This window comes from Spermophilus citellus (assembly GCF_964194105.1).
Source record: "Spermophilus citellus genome assembly, chromosome: 17".
NCBI lineage: Eukaryota > Metazoa > Chordata > Mammalia > Rodentia > Sciuridae > Spermophilus > Spermophilus citellus.
The window spans coordinates 76,222,596-76,243,037 of record NC_138199.1 but is presented as its reverse complement, the minus strand read 5'-3'; the positions used below and the strand labels follow the sequence as shown (position 1 = coordinate 76,243,037).

At 52.3% G+C, this 20,442-nt stretch overlaps 1 protein-coding gene across 1 annotated transcript; it reads right to left on the bottom strand.

Moving 5' to 3' along the window:
• Positions 1 to 1,325: 1,325 nt before the first annotated feature.
• Positions 1,326 to 10,223, bottom strand: CBX2 (chromobox 2). Its single transcript, XM_081271810.1, has 5 exons — positions 10,093 to 10,223; positions 9,974 to 10,017; positions 8,960 to 9,025; positions 6,693 to 6,798; positions 1,326 to 5,123 (listed from the first exon to the last, which is right to left on the bottom strand). The coding sequence occupies exons 1-5, from the start codon at positions 10,162 to 10,164 to the stop codon at positions 3,813 to 3,815; spliced, it is 1,599 nt and encodes a 532-aa protein (XP_081127936.1). The 5' UTR covers positions 10,165 to 10,223; the 3' UTR covers positions 1,326 to 3,812.
• Positions 10,224 to 20,442: the final 10,219 nt, after the last annotated feature.

Here is a 20,442-nt window from a genome sequence, read left to right as displayed (position 1 = left end):
TGGCTTCACAGAGACTCTCCAGAACTTTCCAGGGGTGCAGTCCAGTAAGGCACTGGAAGGAGGGGCAGAATTTTGGTTTTACTTTTGATATGCCTCTAGGAGATGTCTCCGTGTGTTGCAGCAATCTTGTCCTCTGCCCACTTGGATGCCTGTAGCATCCCTCCTCCCCTCTGCTCCATCATTATTTTATTAGTGTTTTCTGTCTTTCCTATTAAATCAGGGTTTCTCAAAAAACACCAGTGACATCCTGGGAAAGCTCATTTTTGTCATGGATAACTGTCAAATGCATTGCAGGGTATTTTTGAGGCATTCCTGGTCTCTACCCACTAGATGCCAGTAGAACCCAACCTATGTGACAACCCTCTCCATTCACTGCCAAGTGTCCCCTGAAATTGCCCTTGGTCATGGACTGCTGGTGTAGAGTCTCTCTTAAATATCAAACACTATTCCTTGCTTCCTCAAACATTTTTTATTTTTTGTGCCCTATGAAAACAATTAAGTCTAATTCCAGCGATTTGGAAGGCTGAGACAGGAGGATTGAAAAGTTCAAGGCCAGTCTCAGCAATTTAGCAAGACCCTTTCTCAAAAAAAAAAAAAAAAAAAAAAAAAAAAAGAAAAGAAAAAGAAAAAAAAGAAAAAGGTCCGAGGTGCAGCTCAGTGGTAAAGTGCATCTGAGTTCAATCCCCAGTACCAAAAATAAACAAGCAAATAAATATTTTTGAAAACACTTAAGCCTTTTCCATGCACCAACTATTCAGTCTGTACCCAGGTGAATATTTTGCCCCAAGACAGGGAAAGCAGTCTGTTCTGTTTCCAGACATCACTCATTATGTACCAGGTTAAAAAGTTAAAAAAAATATTTATTGATATACTAAGGGTTAACAAAAAGACAAGTATCTTCTGGTACCATTTATTAAAGTCCTTCTCCTGCAAAATAAATTAATGTCAGACTAAAGCCCCCTGCCATCTATGCTAGTGTTAGTTTTCCAATAAAGTACTAGAAAACTCTATAGAACTGTGAGATGGACTTGGGTAAAAATCTGGTCATCCAGGGACCACCTCTTCCCTGCTCAGACCCCTTCCCCACACCATTTCCTTGTCCCATTGGAAGAGGGGCCAGGCTGCTGTCCTGTTTCAACACAGAGCTGTCAAGTCAGGGTGACGACACAGGACACACTCATTCTGCTCCTTCTCCTTAAGAAAGCAGACACAGCTAGAGATTAAGCAGTTGCAAGAAGTATACAGGATTTGGCTTTTTTTTTTTTATTATTAAAAGACAAATCAAGGGCTGGGGATATAGCTTAGTTGGTAGAGTGCTTGCCTTGCATGCACAAGGCCTTGGGTTCAATCCCCAGCACCACAAAAAACAAAACAAAAAAACAAATCAAGCCATTGCTTGACCTTGGTTAGAGCTCCGGTTCTCTCCACAAGCTTTCCTCTGATGGAGCCTCAAGTCCAGAGCTTAGTGGGGTCAGAATTTGGAGTGTAACTAAAGCAAAGAGCACTTTTTTTTTTTTTTTGGTACCAAAAATACATATAAAAATATGCCAAAGTCTCTAAGAGGACAAGCTGGCCCCTTCCCACCCAATACAGAAGCAACAAAAAGACAAGGGCTAAAACATCCACTCAGTACACACCGTGGTACAGTTCACCTGGGACCCTTAGGAATAAAGCAACAACGAATCTTAAGTCAGATGTGTGACCAATGCCTAGCTCTACACACACACACACACAGAGCAGCAAATGAAAATATAAAAAGAACTACTTTTATTTATTGGTAAACATAAATGACCAGCTTGGAGCTTCTGGTGCACCTCTCCAGCCGGGACTCTTGCACCCGCACACACGCTCTTTAACATAAAACACTGGGGTCACAACACACAACACAGCAAGAAGGCAGAGTGGCTGGGAAGGTGTTTGCAGATTTAAGCTTTGGGATTGAAGTAGCTGGTAAAAAGAAAGGCACCAAATTGGGGTCTGGAGAGACTTGGCAACTGGGGACAAAGCTGGTCAGCCCAGACACCCAGGGACAAACACCCCTACTTTGCTAACAGCTAGTGGGACTCTAGGTTCCTCTCAAGAGCTTAGAGGAACCTCTAAGGCAGTACAGTGCCTGGCAGAAAAGAAGCTGCAAAGTTTGAGTCAGCCAAGGAGCCCGCAGGGTGGGCTCCATCCCTGCTGCAGGCAGCACTTCCTGCCAGCTGGACCTGGATGACCCTCAGTGCAGTGATGGACATGTTCTGTCCCCAAAGGCACACTGTTGAGGTCAATCTGGCTGCACAGAGGCCATCTCTTCCTATTTGGTGTGGGGGTGAGGATCTGGGGGTCCTGAAGCCTGGCAAGCCCCTAGGCAGGCTGGCTTGAGGAAGGACAGCTCCTCTCTGCAAGGTGGCTGGAACCAAGAGGACCTCTGCAGGCTGGTGACAGTTCCACACCTCCCCCAGACTTTTTTTTTTTTTTTTGGCATCACAAAATCATGTCAATCAGATTGCCTACCACAGCCACCTCCTGCCCACCTTTCTGCTGTCATCCTGGCACAAAAATCCCGACATTGACCAGAAACCTAGCAAGGCAGCTCTGAGACTCAGCACTGAGGCGGGACAGGGAGAAGGCCCTGGGGTGGGTTCAGAAATCTTGTTTCTTGGAGGGGACGGAACAGGCCCTCCGCTAGGCAAGCTGCTCAGACTTTGTCTCACATCCACAATGGCACTGGGAGATTGCTTCTCAACTGGGAAGCAGAATATGAAACCCTCAAAGGTGTGTCTGTGTGTGGGGGGATTGTCAGGGAAAGTGGCACCTGAGGAGTGGCCTATCCACTGGGTCAGGGCCATGGACTTGGGGCAAACATTTGCACTTCCCATTGTCCTGTGGCTGGCAGCCAGTCCATGGGCCACAAGCCTAGGCTGGTGAATCCAGCTGCCTGCTAAGGGCCCCCCCTATATAAAGCCTCTTGGCCCAACTCTTAGTCCCAGCTTCTTGGCCTGTGTCTGTCCCCTCCCCCAGGCCAGCAGCTCCAACCCTGGGAACTAGCGTGTACTCTAGAGGACCCTGAGGCACAGGCTGGCAGGAGGCAGCAGTGCCATCTGGTTCAGACTCCTGGAGGATCCTCAGATGTACCTGGACCCTTGCTGGACTCCAGAGGCCAACTCGGGCTGGAGATGTTACTCGGAATCAGGGTCAGAGGGTGCTAAATCCAACATCTTTGGGGTCCCTGACCCTGTCCTTGCAGTTCCTGGGGCAGGGTCTCTACCTTGTCCTTAAAGGCTCAGGCACAGCTCTGGCTGGGTTCCTGCCCACAGGCCCCTTCTCCGCCCTATTTGATCTTCTGAAGGCTGGTGCCAGGCCTAAGGATGCCCAGGCCCCCCATCCCACTCTACTTTGCCCACCCCTGTGGGGGAACAGTGAGCTGTGCCAGAAGCTCCCCCCCCACCCCAATCCCTTCCCTGGGAACAAGGCAGGTCTGAGTGCTGTCATTTTAGGCTCGGAAGGGGCACCCAAACTCATGTGGAGACCTGCAGTGAGCAGGCAGGGGGCTTGAGTCCCAGGGCCACTTGGATCTCCTGAGGCGATGGGAGCGAGGGAGGCCTGAAGAGGTAGGAACACAGGGAAGCCAGGCCCCAGCAAGGCAAGGAAGCAGCCCCAAGCCCCGGGGCAGGGTCTGGAGGGAGGTCTTCAAGCCGGGGGTGCAGGAGACCCCTGCAGACCTCCCCTTAGCTGTGGGGTGGCAGGCCGCCACACTTCACCAAAGGCAACGAAGGAGAAGGGGTCAGACCTGGGTGGGTGGGAGCTCTGGGTAAGGGTGGCCCAGGGCCTCAGTAATGTCTCAGGTTGAAGAAGCCCACGCTGGTGGGGGACTCCTTCACTGTGACAGTGATGAGGTTGGCTGTGACATCAGTGACAAACACGTGCTCGATGAGGCTGCGGGTCGGTTTCCAGTCCTGGCTGGTCTGGACGGACACTGACAGGCTCTGCCCGGCACCTGGCATGGAGGCCGAGTCAGGGTCCGAGTCGGAGCTGCTGTTCTCCTCACCAGTGCTCATCTCCGACAGCACGGTGGCCTTGCGGACTTCTCCGGGGGCTGCGTGGCCATCCTGCCCACCGGGGGCAGAGCTGTTCTTGATGTTCTCCCTCTTGCCTGAAGGGGTGGGTAGTGCTGCTGCTCTGGAGGCCAGCTTCTCCCCTTTGCCCGCCTCAGTGGGCATGCCGGCTGCACTCACAGCACCGGGGCCACCCCCAGTGCCCTTCCCTGTGCCTGGGTGGGGTGCAGGGACGGCCTTGGTGGCTGTGGCATGGCGGGCAAGCAGGCCCACTCCAGGGATGCCGTTCTTGACACTCTGTAAGTCCAAGACCTGCAAGCTCAGCTCCTGGGTGGGTGCCAGCTGGGAGCCTGGGCACCCGGTGGGGACCTTGCTGTTGCCATGGGTGTGGGGTCCTCCCCCTGCGCTGCTCCCTTTCTGCTCCCCAGCTCCACTGCTGGGGGCCTTTGGGACTTTGCTTCCTGGGGGGCTCATCCCCAGCTCCCCTTTCTGCGTCCTCATCTTTAGGTCCAGCCCCAGGCCGCACTTGCTGGAGGACTGGGTCTTGAGTGCCAGTCTGCTGGCCGCCTGGGCCTGGCTCTGGCCCACACGGTTCATGTAGTGCACAATGGAGCTCTGCCAGCTGATGGCACCACGGCTGGGGCTGCCCGTCACGCCCTTCATCAGGCTGGCCAGGTTCTCCGGGGTGGCCATGGTGCTGGGGCCGCCACAGGTCTCTTTGGCATGGGCCTTTAGGGCCGCTAGGCCTGCCACAGGGGCGCTGAGTGGAGGGGGCAGCTTGCTGGCTGGGGCCCCCAGCTCCTTTCGGGCGGTCTTCAGCACCTTGGCCAGGCTCACAGGCCGCCGGGCAGCCTTCTGCTCCGGGGGCAGGGGTTTGCGCCCCCGCTTCTTACGGATGGGATCCTTGAGCTCGGGCTTGGCCACCAGGATCTGGGCCTTCTTCTGAGGTACTGGGTGGGTCTCACGGCCTCGGGGACCCCTTTTGGCATCTAAGTCACTGTCGTCATCTTCATCTGAGGAAGACGAAGATGATGTGGAGGAAGAGGAGGAACTGCTGGACTTGGATTTGGAGGGTGCATCGGGTTCCTGGGAAGACAAGAGGAGGGAGTCATTTCTCTGCTGCCTGGTGCCAAGGTCAGAGCACCAGGCTTCCTCAAGGGACGTCAGCATCTGTAGCCAGCAATTCGGTGGCTTCCCAGACCAAGGAGAAGTGACCGTTCACCATGTGGTCCCCAAAAGATGTAACAGGCTTTACATGAAATGTAAAATTAAAGGCAGAGTAGGAGAAAAACAAAAACAAAACAGGTTGTTTGTAAAATTAACTCAGAGTAATGAAGATACAGCACAGAACTTTCCACACACCACTGGCTTTTAAGGAACACAAGTTTTGCTCTAGATATCTGGCAGACAAGTCAAAAAGGGCATTGTACCCAGAATGGCATAAGCCACTGTGCTAGAGGGCTGAGCCTTAGAGCCCAAGGGCTTCGATCACAACCAAGCAGATTCCTGCTCCAATCACCCTATTTCCAAATCTGACCCTCAGAGCATTCTAGTGCACAGGTCAACACACCACCCCCTCCTCCTCTTCTGAATGTCATCCCAAATGCCAAAGTATGTCCCCCTGTTTCTTAGGTACCCTGCTGCCTGCTGGGCAGAATCTTCTAAGGTGGTTAGGGAGATGGGTTTCCTGCTCTTGTTTCCCTGCAGCGAAGCTCTCCTGATCTGAACAGGAACTGAACCTGTCAGACCTGGAGGGTCTCCTCACTCCAAAGAAAGCCTTTTACAATCCACAGGCTTCTGTAGCCTGCACTGTCCTGCTGGAGAGGAAGATTTGAAAGACAAAAGAACCCCCCCCAGGCAGACCAGTCAGCAAGATTCCAAGTAGGGATCCACAGTCCCCTGGAAGTGGTACTGGAAGTGAGCGAGCTCCTGGCCAAGGCATGCCAGGGTCCACAGCAGTTCACTGAGAAGACAATCAAAGACACATCCAGACCAAGGCCGGACTCCCCTCCCGTCTCGCCTCTGGTTTGTTGGGAGTGGAGGGGTGACGTCAGGGACTCTGGTGCACACATGCCTGTGGTGTGGGAAGCCCACCTTGCTGTGGTCATCATGGCAGGGAGGGACATTCCCAAGAAGACACCAGCACAGCATGGCCCCCTGCCCTCCTGCTGGCTCCTGGGCCTTCAGCCAGCCCTGTGTTTCCTGGCTACCTTGATTTAAGGTGTACTCAGGGCTGGGTATGGAATGGCCCAATATCTTGGGCCTGACTAATTACCCTGTTGGTCCATATCTACGTGGTAAACCTCTGAGCACCTCCATATGGACGCTTCCCATTCTTTTCTGGTTTTTGATGATAAGTCCCCGGGAGCAAGACGGAATCACAGGCAGTGGCCAAGTTTGACCCTGCTACCCAGAAAAAATGTATAGAAGCCCAGAGAAACAGGGTCAGGAGACTTGGCCCTGCAGGACGCCAACAGGGTGGAAGGAGAGGCAGGACTCTGTGGCTTGCTAGTGCCCCTACTCAGAGGCTTGGAGGCAGCACACAGGGGGATTCTGCCTTCTGAGCAGACGAAAACTTCTGCAGAAGTAACGTCCCCACCCAAGAGCCCTGAAACCTTTCCTCTGCCCAAAGAGGTCTTAGAAGCGCACACTCACCTTGAGCTTGGAGCGACGGCTGCAGGAAGACGTGACCGTGTGCTTCCTGGGCCTACCTCTGGGCCTCTTCCCCCTCTTTCGGTTCTGTATCTCCTTCTCGTGTTCCCTGAAGACACACACTGATCAGCGTGGAAAGGCACTGCTCACAACCTCCCCTAACACACAGGAGCCCCACGGCTTCTAACACCTCATGTGGCCCCCGAGGTTCTCTGCTGCTCTGGTCTGTGGCAGCTTGTTGACTATTTTGCTGCAAAATTGCACTGTGTCCATCAAATGCCCACAGCAAAGGTCCAGACCTCATTTTTTTTGTGTGTGTGTGTGTGGCAAGGGTCATCTTTATCTCCACAGGAACGCCAGCTCACTGGCATCTGGCTAAGACAAGTGGAAGAGACCCAAGCAAAGCGAGGACAGGCACAACTCTGGTTTACGCCTACAAACTTTCTGCAGGTGGAATGTCTTGCAAAAATCCAGCTTGGCTAACGGGAATCAGCTTTTGGGGCATGTGGTGCAAACTCTCATTTTAATAGAAGAAAGACCAAGGCAAGGAGACAGCAAAAAAATGCTCCCACCATCAAAGTCCTACCTCTGCCTGAGAATGTTCCCCAGGATCAGTTTGCTGGCCAGGCTCTCCTGAGTTCTCCTCTCTAGTCACTTGCTCTTGACAGAAGTAACGGAGGTGCTCATCGGTGAAGCAGTAGTGAGGGCTCAAAGCCTGCACCTCCTGCAGCCCTCCTGCCTCAGGGGTCAGGAAGCACTTCCAAGAGCATGGCCCCTACTCATACTTCAGGCCACCCCATAGGAAGGGGCCTGACCTGGAGAAGATTCCCGTAGTTAAACAAACAGGGCTGGGCTGGGGCTGAGCAGTAGAGCGCTTGCCTAGCTTGTGTGAGGCCCTGGGTTTGATCCTCAGCACCACATAAAAATATAGATATTATGTAAAAAATAAAATAGATAACGGGCCTGGAAGGTGACCCCCTACAGAATCTGATTAGCACTCCCAGGCAAGGCCCACCTTCCTGGTTTTATGTCTTCCACGATATAATCCTAGCCACCCACAGTTTAAAAACTCTCGAAACTCTCAGATATTTTGGCTCTTGTCTGTTTAACCAAAAGCTAGGTCGAGGACATGTGCCGCTCAACAGTTGGAATGCTGTCTGCTGTCTTTGTGGTGCTGGGGATCAAACATGCCAGGCAAGCTCTCTACCACAGAAGGTCACTGTCCTAGGACACTCTCATTTTTTCACCTGGGCTGGTCTTAAATTCCTGGGTTCAAGTGATCCTCCTGTCTCTGCCTTCAGAGTGGTGAGACTACAGAAGGATGCCACAGCACCTCACCCAAGGGGGCCACCTCAAAGGCAAAAAAGTGAACTCAGGTCCTGCAATGTGTCAAGCTGACCTCCTTGAGGTTCATAGGACCAAGTTATGAGCTAAATAGAAGGTAATGAGATTGCTGATACCAGATTTTCCAAAGCCAGCACCTGCATCTACTTTCTCTCGTCATGCGAAAACCTACCTGCTACATTGTGATGTGAACACAGCTTGGATGACCTGAGAACTAGCCTGTCAGAGTGACCCCCGCTGGGAGGCTTTGAGCACCAAATCATCTGCCTCTGAACACAGGAAGCTCCTATAAGGGGGATGCCATCGGGCTGCCACCCACAATTTGCTACCACATGGTGTTCACACCTGGATGAGTGGGCACACCATTGCCTTCCCTCACCACCTTTCCTCTAGAACACCTCATGGAGGCCTGTCTCTTAACCCAGGTCTCCTACCTATAGGTGGAAATGACATCTTAGAATTACATAAGCAAATCCAGCCCAAGCCTGCAGACCCCTGCCCCGAGCTCTACCTCAGTACTGTTTGGCAGGTCAGAGCAAAGTTAATGTACTGCTCTGGACACAACAGGTGAAACTGTGTTGTGACGTCAGCTCACTGTCTGAGCCTTCTCCTACCCATGGACACTTCTGTAGGGGCAAGAGGACAGGCCTGCAGTTTTGCAGCAAACCTTTGCAGGAAAGAACAGAGGAGGTGTGCTGTTGCCAGTCTGTCCACCAGAGACCAAAGCAGCACTTCCTAGTGACTCCTCAGATAGGGAGAGTGCTGGCTGGGGACCTTGGATGCTTTGCTTTTACAGACAGCCAAGGAGATGGCACAAGAGACCTGGGGACTGTCTTGCTATGAGACCTAAAATCAGCCCAGCCCAAGCCCTCTAGGGGGCCACTGGCCCCAACTCTCCCCTCCTCCTGTACAGTTACTGGTCTCACTTCTTCTGGAAGGCCAGGAGCAGCCGTGGGTCCAGGATGTTCTCCTCTGGCTCCCAGCTGTTATGTCTGGAAAAGCAAAGAGTAGGTTGGTGCCGGAGACCCAGCCCTGCCGGGGTCACCACTGCTCCCCTAGCACAACTGGACGCAAGGACACCTTGGCTCAGTGGCCCTTAAAAGGCCCAACCCAGATGCTGGAGGTCCTTGAGGCCAGTGTCCTAACCTCAAATCCACAGAGAAACTGCCACTTCAAGCCCTCAATTAAAAAGGCCACAGGAGGACTCCAAGGACTCCAAGTCTGCGCCTGGGAGGAAAACAAATCCCCCCCTCCAAAACCACAAAGTTGCAGAAAGGGAATCCCCCAAAACCTGGCCCGGAGCCAGGGAGGGAAGGGAAGGCAGGTCCAGGACGCGGGGAGGGGGAGACTGAGGGGCACAGACAGCCCAGACAGAACAATGTGGCTGGCGCCCCAGCCAGCGGGGGCCAAGCACCGGAGTTGGAGCAAAGAAAGGGTAGTCAGGGTAAAAAGGGGTGCGGAGCAGCTGCGGAGGCAGCTTCAGGGGACTTTAAGTCCCCTCCCTTCCATTAAAGGAAAGAAAGAGGGAGGGGGGAGTTCTACATCCATCAATAGGAAGCTCAGGTTACAGCGGGGGAAAATATGGATAGGAGGAGGGGGGCTCGCGTCCCGCGCCTGCCCCGCCAGGCCAGGAAGCGGTGAGCCGGGCGGGGGTGAAAGCAACAAATGGGCCCCGGGGAGCGCGCGGCGCAGCGGTGGAGGGCCGCAGGGGGATACGGGGAGGGAAGCCACCAGCTCCGCTCCCCGCGGGCTCGTAAACAAAGGACGGCCCCAGGCCCGGCTGGCGCCCCCACCCACGGAACGCTCGGGGACCTCTCGAACTTCCCGCCTCGCTCGTGAACGCCCCGCTCCCTAGACGGCGCGACCTAGGGTCCCCAGGCCGCCCCCACCCCCGGCGAGGTGGCGAGCGCGGGAAGGCGGACCCGCATCGTGGGACTCACTTGGAGGACCAGCCGCGCCACTTGACCAGGTACTCCAGCTTGCCCTGCGGGGAGAGAAGAGCAGGCGGTGAGCCGGACACAAGGGCGGGCCGGGCGGCGGCGGGCGGGGTGGCACGCACCTTGCGGAGCCGCTTGCTCAGGATGCACTCAGCGGCGAAGACCTGCTCGCCCACGCTGCTCAGCTCCTCCATGCCGCCGCCCGCCCGCGGCCCCGCGCCCAGCGCCCCGCGCCCGCCGCCGCACACAAAGCACCGCCCCCGCCCGCGCCCCGCCCCGCGCACGCGCGCCGAGCCGCCCGCCGCCCCGCGCGCAGCCCAATCGGACCCGGCCAATGGGCGCGCGGGGCGGGGCGCGCATTGTTCGTGGCGGGCTGGGCCTGGACCCCGACTGGGGTCCGCACGGCAGAGGGCGGGAGTGTGGTTCCTGTCGGGGGCGCGGCTGGGGCTGGGGAGCGGAGTGGGACCGCGGGTCGGCGGGCGGGCCGGGCCCGCGCAGAAGGAGGGCGCGTCTGGCGGCCGCGGACCTGCAGCTTGCCGCAAGTGCCACTCGGCCCGGAGCGCGCCGGCCTTCCTCCCAACTTCGTTTTCCCGGCAAAAAGCTATTGTTTTGCCAGAAGGGAGGGAAACGGGAGGGCGCGCGGCGCTTCCTGCCCCCGCCGTAGAGGGGCGCTGCTTCGGCGCCCCCGCCTTGAACTGGGTCTATGGGTCTGGTGGGACAGTCCTATTTTGCAAGGGAACAAAACGGGCCAGGAGTGGGGAAGGGATGGAAGATAGGTACGGGCAGCGGGGGTGGGGCTCTAGGACAAAAACAGCGTCCGAGGCTTCCCCCAACCCCAAAGGCAAGAGAAGAAAATGCATGAATAACTAAAAATGCCAACCACTTGAGAAAGAAATTATACGAATTTAGTTCTTACTAAATTGCAGTGACAGCGAGACCCAGACGCCAAGTTTCAGGATACCTGTGGGGAGAAAAGCAACTGCTGTTCTTAGTTCGTTTGATTTTGGTTACAGGAACTTGGGACGGTTTGCAGAGATGCGTCCAATTTAGGACTCAGATCATTCAAGGGCTTTCAGGGTCGGCTGTCAGCAGCCTCCGGATCAGTCGCCAAACGGAAAGGACCCCAGATTGTCATAGGAGAGCGCCCTGGTCCTCCCTGGCCACCGTGGGCAGGCGACCCTACACTTTTATTCTCCCCAAGATTCTTTCTGCTCAGCAACTCACCCTTAGTATTTGCGTTTTGAACCAGAAGGAGTCCAACACGGAATGAAGATATACATTAGCCTTAACTTTGGGTTTAATTCTAATTCCATGAAAATTCATTTTCTGGTTCTGTTTTCTCCCTACAGTGCAGTTGCAAAGCTCCCCCTCTTTTGAGCAAATCCCAAAGCCGATTCTCGTAGGAACCTGCTCAATGTAATTGTGGTTACCATCATATTTATGAAGGGTTCTGGAGGAGAACTGTATTTTTAGTTTTAGCAGAAAGACCTACTGTAGAAGAGGAACTTTGTGAATGCTCCCTCCCCCAATTTATGGGACCTTTTCCTGTTTATTTGATTAAATGGCTACATATATTTGATATGGTGGAGAGAACTCACAAAGGCAGATTCCATTTGCAAAGGGACAGGAAAAGAACATTTTTCTTGAGGCCAGTGACTTCTCACTTAGGGAGGCTGTGAACGAAAACCCTGGTGGCAGAGAAAAGGAGCGCAGGTGGAGGGAGCTGCATGCCATCTCTCTGCCAGCCCTTTCTGTCCCTGTCCTGGGCAGCTAGGCAGTAAATTGCCAGCCAGGGCAAAGGTGGGTTTATTGTAATCCCAAGAGTAGTTGGATCCGTTTCAAGGATGTTTTTTTGCAGAATTCATCTTGGGTGTAAGGTTTTGCCCTGAACGTTTTCAGTTTCTTTGTTGATACACAGAATGCTGAGATACTTGCTTTGATTTTGTTTCTAAGAACAAAAAGCTTTAAAGGGGGGAATTTTTTCTTGCACTAAAAATTAAGTTAGTTTAGAATCTGACACTAAAGCATTGGGAAAAAAAAATCCCTGGAAGGCTCAATATATCCTCTACCCACTGCAGATGCCCAATGGGGAAAAACAACATTCAGGTAATTTATGTAGAGAAACATGACAAATTTGATTAGAATGAAGCCATCAGATAAATATGGTGAGGGTGTGATCCAGAGTGGGTGAAGTTTTCTATGTGATAGTGGGCAGAAAAGGAGTGACCCCAGTCAGTCCCCATGTGCCAGATTGTGGGTTGTGCTGAAACAGATTCTCTTTTCTGTTTGACTCATTTGAAGAATTAATAGGACAAGCCTGGTGCAGTGGTATACTCCTGTAATCCCAGCGACTTGGAGGCTGAGGCAGGAGGACTGCAAGTTTGAGGCCAGCCTAGGCAACTTGGCAAGACCCTGTCTCAAAATTGGAGGAAAAAAAAAAAAAGAACCAAGTTAGAACTAATTCTTTAAAATTCATTCAACAAACAGTTACTCAGTATTTACTGTCACGTAGGGACTGTTAGATATGGGAGAAAGTCTACAGCAGCTCTGCCTAGCAGAACTTGCACAAACACTCCAGTATGGTGGCCATTGACCACCTGTGACTAATGAGCACCCAGAATGTGCCTAATACTACTGAGGAATTGAATTTTACATTTTATTTAATTATAAACAATTTAAATGCTACTTGAGGGGCTGGGGATGTGGCTCAAGCGGTAGCGTGCTCGCCTGGCATGAGCAGGGCGCTAGGTTCGATCCTCAGCACCACATAAAAATAAAATAAAGATGTTGTGTCCGCCGAGAACTAAAAATAAATATTGAAAAATTCTCTCTCTCTCTCTTTCTCTCTGTCTCTAAAAAAAAAAATAAAAAATAAAAATAAGTGTCACTTCAGGCTGGTGGTCACTGTACTGGACACCAATGCAGGTCTATAATAATCCAAGGGATATACTGTAAAGATATTTTTCATGAAAGTTGTAAGGTTCCTTAAATTATTCCTGGGGTAGGATAGTTTATGTACACTCACATTTATACTTAACTGCCTGTAAGAATATTTAAAGCATATACCAAGCATTATTAAAGTACCGGCAGGAAGGGATGCATCTCGGGTGTTCTGTTTAGTAACACTTTCTCTTTTTTTTATGTTTAGTAACACTTTCTATGCAAGCGACACGAGAGGATAAGTATTTTCATGATGCACTGGACTATCGAAAATCAGAGATACTGAGGTGGGGAAGGACATGCTGGTGTCCTTCTGAAGTCAGCAGAAAAGTCAGGATTGAGATCAACCCAGTGACCCTGGCTTTGGTTAAAACTAGATTACGGCTTGTCACTGTGGAACATGCCTGTAATCCCAGTGACTTGGGAAGCTGAGGCAGGAGGATCACAAGTTTAAGACCAGCTTCAGCATTTTAGGGAGACTCTACGATGAGTCAGCTAGATACTGTCTCTAAAAAGGACCTAGAATGTGGCTTGGTAGGAAAGCACCCCAGGGTTCAATCCCTAGTAGCAGGAAAGACCCAGCTGGATGACATAGGTATGTCTGTAGCAGTTCCATGAGCACTTAGCTTATCTAAAAGTACTGTCTCCTCACTGCAATCCAAGAATATCGGCCTCAAGCAGTCACCAGACTCCTCTCAACAGGTCTGCATGGGATGAACTCAGAATCGCACAATACTTAATATTTAATGGAACAATCGGGCCTCCTCCCCTCCCGCCAGCTTCCCTCCACCTTTGCAAACAAAGGTGTAACTTACAGGCCACTGGGTCATGTTGTGCCACTGCTGTGTATGTGGTGGATGAATGTTACATATCAGAACTCAAGTTCTGGAGCTTTCAGATGGCCAAGCGCCCCTGGGCCTGCCATGTAAATATTGACCCCAGAGCCCCACCTTGAGTTCCTGGCCCGGGACGGTCTGCAGCTCTCACTGTTCAAGACACTTCTTATAAAGGGCGGCCTTCCCAAGCCCCCACCTTACAGCTGAGGAAAAGGAATCCAGGAGGGCTCCTAGTATAGGCTGTGGAGCCCAGCTCTGCCTTTTCCCACCTGCCTGGTGGGGCACTCAGACCACTCCAGCTGGCACGCAGGCTGTCCAAGGTCAGACACAGTAGAAGCAGCAGGACTCCTGGTACTGTCCCCCTGGGCTGCCTAGTCCATTGCATCACCCCAAAGATTTGCCCAGACCTCCCTCGGGGGAGGTTAAGGTATGCAGACAGGAGGTGGGAAATAATTGTCCCTTTGATTGATGTTGCTTTGGACACAGATTGCAGCCCCCTACAGGAGGTCTCCAGTGCATGAGTGTTTTATTTCAAATGGTGTCATTTATTCATTTTGCAATCACATCAGTCCTGGGTTCCAGTTTCTTGAAATTAAAACAGTGTCAAAGTGGACGTCTTTTCAGGGCATTTGCAAAGAGCTAGTGTGTCTCCAGAACAGCATGTGACACTGTTCCCCAGGATTTGCACTCACAGCTTAGGTGCCGCAGGTGCATCTGTCCTTGATTTCAGAAGCCCCGGCAGTGGTGGGTGGATCCCGGGGACTTCAGAACACACTTGCTGGTTAGCTGGTTTCGGTGGTTTCCTAACACGAGCTAACTGTGGCACTTACACACCCTCCCCTGCTCTTTCCCAGGACCTCTGCAGAGGTGTTGTGGTGTAAAATGGTCTAGTGAGAGCAGTTTTCCAGTGTGAACGGCATTATTTTCACAATTTTAAAATTCGCACTTACGAAGTTCTCAAATCCAGGGTGAAGCCCTTACTTAAGAGCAAATAATTACTTTAGAGATCCGCAGTGCTGCCCCGATGCACGATTCATGAGTCTGCTAATTGATCTTCCTCCATGCCGGAGGTGGTCTCAAGCATCCTCTGTAAATCCTTTGGACACGTCAGCCATCCAGGGGTTTTGAGAGTGATGGATTAGAGACCCGCAGCACACACCCTCTCCCCACTCCACAGAATGTTCTGCTTCCCCCTTTCATCGGCTGGGCCACTTCTCTTCTGAAAGAACCCAAGCTCAGAACCGTCGTTCAGGTCACACACACACAGAGAGACTGTCAATCCTGCAGCTTGTTAATGGAGAGTGTGAGGGTATGCGCAAAGAATTCCCATTAAGACAAGACTTCCTGCTTCTGGTTGGCAAAAATCTGTCACGATCCGAGGAGTTCCGTTTGGAATCAGGTCATTTCAAAATTAGAAGGGACCATGAAAACCCCATTTTGTAGGTGAGGATGGGCTGGCCCAGGTGGACTGGGCGAGCGAGGGCTCTAACCCAGCTCCCTCCAGTACAGGGCAGTGTCCCTCCTGGGCCCCTCCACCACCATCGGCTGCTCACCCTGGGTGGGGCGTGCCCAGGCTGCCAAATCCAGACGGTTAGACGGTGTGAACTGGAACCCCCCTGCCCTCCCCAGCAGCAGGGTCCCTACTCTGGAGGCAGCGAAGGCCGTGTCGTCCCCCCCCCCTCCCCCCCCCCGTTCCCTTGCCAGTCCAGGGAGTGTTTGGTCGGAGCCACCCTACTGCTTGACTGCTTGTCCTCTCACAGACGGTGGCTCACTGTGTGCTGCCTAGAGCTCTGCAGGATGCCCAGGGGTCATGGCCCACCAAGTGGTGCACTGACCCCCTTCCTTTGAACCTCTTGGCGATATTTATTCCGGGTCAGGTGTACTGTAGTTCCTGTGACTGGACCCGGGTAGACGGAGGGCGAGCTGTGTCCGTGTCTGGCTTGTGCAGCAGTGAGCAGCGCTGGCTCATAAAGTCTGGGCGCTGGGCTTGGGGAGGCCAGACCTGCAGCAGAGGGGTGTGCGGTGCACACGGAGTGGAGATCCTGCAGATTCACACACCATCCAGACACATCCTCCGCGGCCTAACTCTGACCTGGGCCTCCTGGCGGGACTCCATGTGCATTTGGAAATTACTGGGTTCTCTCTTTTTCCTCTCTCTGGGCACCCAGGGCCTTGCACGAGCCAGGCAAGCACTGTGACCATGAGCCACAGCCACACCCTAACAGGCTCTCTAGAAAAGTAGTGAATAAAATAAATAAAATAAAAGATAAAAATGAAAAGAACAGAAATTTAAAAAGAGGGGCTCAGTGCTGCCAGGGGGTGGTCACTATGGGACATGCTAGCATCTGCACCCCACTGCCGGGGTAGGAGGGGCTGCTTTTGATGTCACCATTTGATTCTCTGGGGACAGCCCAGGTTGTGTTCTCCCATTACTGCCTTTTGGAGGCTCCTGTCCTGACAGGACTGATGCTGATGGGGACAGATGTCCTCTGGAAGGGCACAGCGACACACACTGGATTTCAGTAGGTGGAGAGGGACAGAGTGGTGAGGACTCATCTTGAGAAGACCCCCCAGGTGACCTCTGGGCTGAGGGGCGGTCCTGACCTGCTCATGTGGCAGGAATGTCCTGAGCGGCTGCTCCTTGCCAGGCACAGTGTTGGGCTGGTGCCCCAGGGATGAGACAGCTGAGGGGACACCTGAGGGGCCAGGCAGGAACCCAGGCCAGCAACCAGGACCCGAGTGATGAGCACATGCCAGGGCCTGGTCTAGTCTGGGGTGGGTGGTATTGGACCAACATGCGGCCACCCCTTGGTGTCCACGGGGATTGGGTCCAAGACCCCCTGGGGATGTGATGCCAGGGATGCTCGACGAGTACCTTACCCGAGGAGGTGGTGTGACATTCACGCAGAACCCACACTCCCCACACACACTTTTAGGCATCTCTAGGGTCAGCTCTTGAAGGTCCCAGCACCTCCCAACACTGTCACATGGGGGACCAGATTTCAGCAAGAGTCTCAGAGGGGACAAGCCGTGTTCAGAACACAGCTCCCTGTACAGTCAGGAATCCAGGATCTTGGGACCCTTATTGTTCCCGAAGGTCATGCAGCAGATGAGATGTGGAGCGGGAGAGAGTCCCTTGGTCACCGATGTCTGTGTCTCCATAAAGGCAACCCAAGAGCTCCAGGGCTGGGGCTTAGGGGACAGATAGTTTATCTGGGCCCCAAACTCAAGCGTTGTGCTCAGACATGGTGGCCAGTGAGACAGCAGAAGCAGCTTTGCTCTGTCCTTAAGTTCAAAGGGAGACGGATTGACAGCCAGAGAGCCCGACTGGGTGAGGAGGTGCAGGCTCCACTAGAGGGAGGGAATGCCCGACCAAAGTGGGCTTGAAGCGGGTGTGAAAAATAGTACCCATACAGTGTCTTCAGCCCTAGGGTTGAACGCCGTCTCTGGATCACCTGTGGTCCCCAGGGCAGGGGACCCCACTCCATCTACGGGATTCAGCCCAGTACTCTGCACAGAGCAAATTCAAAGTTTTGCTTTTTGGAATTTTCTGGAAAAATAACAACAACAACAACAACAAAGTTTTAATCTGCAGCTGTTGAATCCAAGGGTGTGGAACCTGCAGCTGCGGCTGGCTGACTGGTCATAAATACCAGTTTATAAAGAGCCTCATTGAAGCACTTGATGTAGGCTGTTGTGGGTGCTGGTGGGTGAGTTGGAAGCTGCGGGGCAGGCCTTCAGGAGGGCTGGCCAGGGACACTTGGGCTGCCCCTGCAATCCACAGGGCCAGTTTTGGCTTCCTCAGTTTTGTCTGTAGGTCTTTCAGCTGACCAGATCACTCAGGGTTCTCCACTCACACCTACAGATGCTGTCACAGCTGTGTGCGAGCTGTGTTTGGTGGCACACTGCGGGCTGCAGCCTCCCCAGGGATGTGTCACGTCACCCCTCCTGGCCATGTGAGGGTCACTCATGTGGCTGGCTTGACTGGGGCTGAGTGACCCAGGACGGCCTTCCTGCATGGCTGTGGTGGCTGTGGCGGGCTGCCTGGCCACAGGACCACCTGTGTGCTCAGGCCTGCTCAACCGCGTGCCTTTGGGGGCCGGGCTTCAGGGTGGCAGGCCCTGCAGGCAAGACTTCACATACCCTGCCTGTACCGAGTGCTGAGGCCCCATGGGCCAGAACAAGTCACACCGAAGTCCTCTGGAGAGGTAGGCTGCCTCTGTACCAGAGGGGTAGCCAGCAGAGGACCTAAGGGGCTGGAGGAATGTGTAGCCACTTTTGATCCTCCAGAGGGTAGGGTCTAGAGTGGTGGCCCCTGAGCCCAGCACCTCTACAGCTGTGACCCTGGAAACGTCTCTATTTCCTGGGTTTGCAGGGTGGTGCTTGAGCTGTTAGCCTGGGGTGCACGTCGGGACAGATTGCCTCAGCGAGCACCACAGACTGGATGGCTTCAGCAATTTTTTTTCTTTTTTGGCACTGGAGATTGAACCCAGGGGTGTTCTACCACTGAGCCCCATCCCCAGCCCTTTTAATTTTATTTTGAGACAGGGTGTCACTAAGTTGTCCAGGCTGGCCTTGAACCGTCCTCCGGCCTCAGCCTCCCGACTTGATGGGGTTAGAAATCTCCACCCCCACGTTGGCCGACTCAAACAATCAAAATTAATTTTCCTACAGTTCTGGAGGCCAGAAGTCCCAGGTCACAGCGCAGGCCTTTCTCCTTGGCCTGTAGATGGCCGTCCACTCCCTGTGTGTCCACAGGTTTGTCCCTTTCTGTATTAAGTCACCTGGGATAGATCTATGTGGTTGAAGGTGGTCCATGAGATTGTAAGTAAATATCTCCAAGGCACCGCGGGGGTCCCTCCCATCAATGGGGGACCCCCAGTGGATGCCTGAAACCGAGGAACACTGTCTTCCTTGTTTTTTCTTTTTCCTGTGCATACCAATGATAAAGTTTAATTCACAAATCAGGTGCAGTAAGACATTAATAACATTGATAATGAAATGGAACAATTATAGCAACATACTCTAATTAAGATGAAATTAACAAAAATGGACAGTATCACAAATCTTGGGCTTTGGGGCCATAATTAAGAAAATCACAGCTTACTTGAATGCAGGCTCTGCAGTCCCTTGACAATCCATCTGATAAACTTCATAGCTACTAAGTGACTAATGGGCAGGTAGCATATATAGGGTGGACACTCTGGACAAAAGGATGATTCATGCCCCAGGCAGGATGGGATGGGAAGGCTCCAGATGTTATAGCTCCGCTCAGAATGGTTCACAATTAAAAATTTGCAAATTGTTTATTTCTGAAATTTTCCACTTAATATTTTCAAATTGCAGTTGACCTCAGGTAACTGAAACTGTGGATAAGGGGGGACAATTGTATGTTATCACAAGCAAAAACACCAAGCGTGGAACAATATCATTTGCTTTCTGTGGCTGCTGTAACAAGTTGCCACAAACTGTGTGGCTCGAAACAATAGAAATATATTCTTTCCAAGCTCTGGAGTCTGGAAGTGTGAAGTCAGGTGTGAGCAGGGCCAGGCTCTGGGGAGAATGCGTCCACGCCTGTGACTGCCCACAGTGTTCCCTGGTGGTCCTTGGCATGACACAGCTCCACCTTGCCTCCTCCAGCCCCTGGTCTCCTTCTCCTCTCTTAGTGTCACCAGCCATTGGATTTTGGGTCCTAAGTGCAGGGTGCTTTCATCTCCAGGTCCCTGATTTGCTTACATCTGCAAAGACCCTCTTTTCACGTGAGGTCACGCTCGGGTATTGGACTGGGACATTCTGTGTTTAGGGGGACACTATTCAAACCTACAGATATTTAGGGTGTCCATTCTGTGCCGTGGTCAGAAGGGACTTGTGTGCTCATGGGTGTGCAGACATCTTCAGAGAAGAAACCCAAGGCACCAACAGTAGTGGTAACCTTTTGGGGGCATTGAAGAGAGTTTTACTTAGTGATTTGTGGCTTTGTGAACTATTAAAATATTTCACTGTCAACATGTACAACTTTATGCAGAGTATCATTTCCAGAGTTGTTATTTTTTTTAATATATTTTTTTTTAGTTGTAGTTGGGCACAATATCTTTATTTTATTTATTTACTTTTATGTGGTGCTGAGGATCGAACCCAGGGCCTTGCATGTGCTAGGCAAGTGCTCTACCACTGAGCCACAACCCCAGCCCCAGAGTTGTTATTTTTAAGCTTGAAGATAGCTTTAATCTTTTAAATATTTTAATCTATATTTTGAAATGCTGCTTAATATAACAAAAATGTTTAAATATCAGATATATATATTCTGATATCTTTATTGCTGAGAGAAATGAAAGTAAAATAGGGAAGACTATATTTATGGGCTAGAAGATTGACTGTTTTTTTTTTTTTTTTGGGGGGGGGGTACCAAGGATTGAACTCAGGGGCTCTCGACCACTGAGCCACCTCCCCAGCCCTATTTTGTATTTTATTAGAGACAGGGTCTCCCTGAGCTGCTTAGCGCCTTGTGTTGGCTGAGGCTGCCTTGAGCTCACGATCCTCCTGTCTCAGCCTCCAGAGCGGCTGGGATTCAGCGTGGCCACTGCTCCCAGCAAAGATTGACTATTTTAAAGATGTCAATTATTCCCAAATTGGTTTAAGGATTTAATGCAATCCTAAACAGAATCTCAGGATCTTTATTTTGAAGGAAAAAAGGAA

Coding starts and splice junctions, on each gene's coding strand:
- CBX2 (XM_081271810.1), bottom strand. CDS start 10,164: ATGGAGGAGCTGAGCAGCGTGGGCGAGCAGGTCTTCGCCGCTGAGTGC. Junction 10,018..10,092: donor TGAGCAAGCGGCTCCGCAAG/GTGCGTGCCACC, acceptor CTCTCCCCGCAG/GGCAAGCTGGAGTACCTGGT. Junction 6,799..8,959: donor CTCCTGGCCTTCCAGAAGAA/GTGAGACCAGTA, acceptor GTGTGTCTTCAG/GGAACACGAGAAGGAGATAC.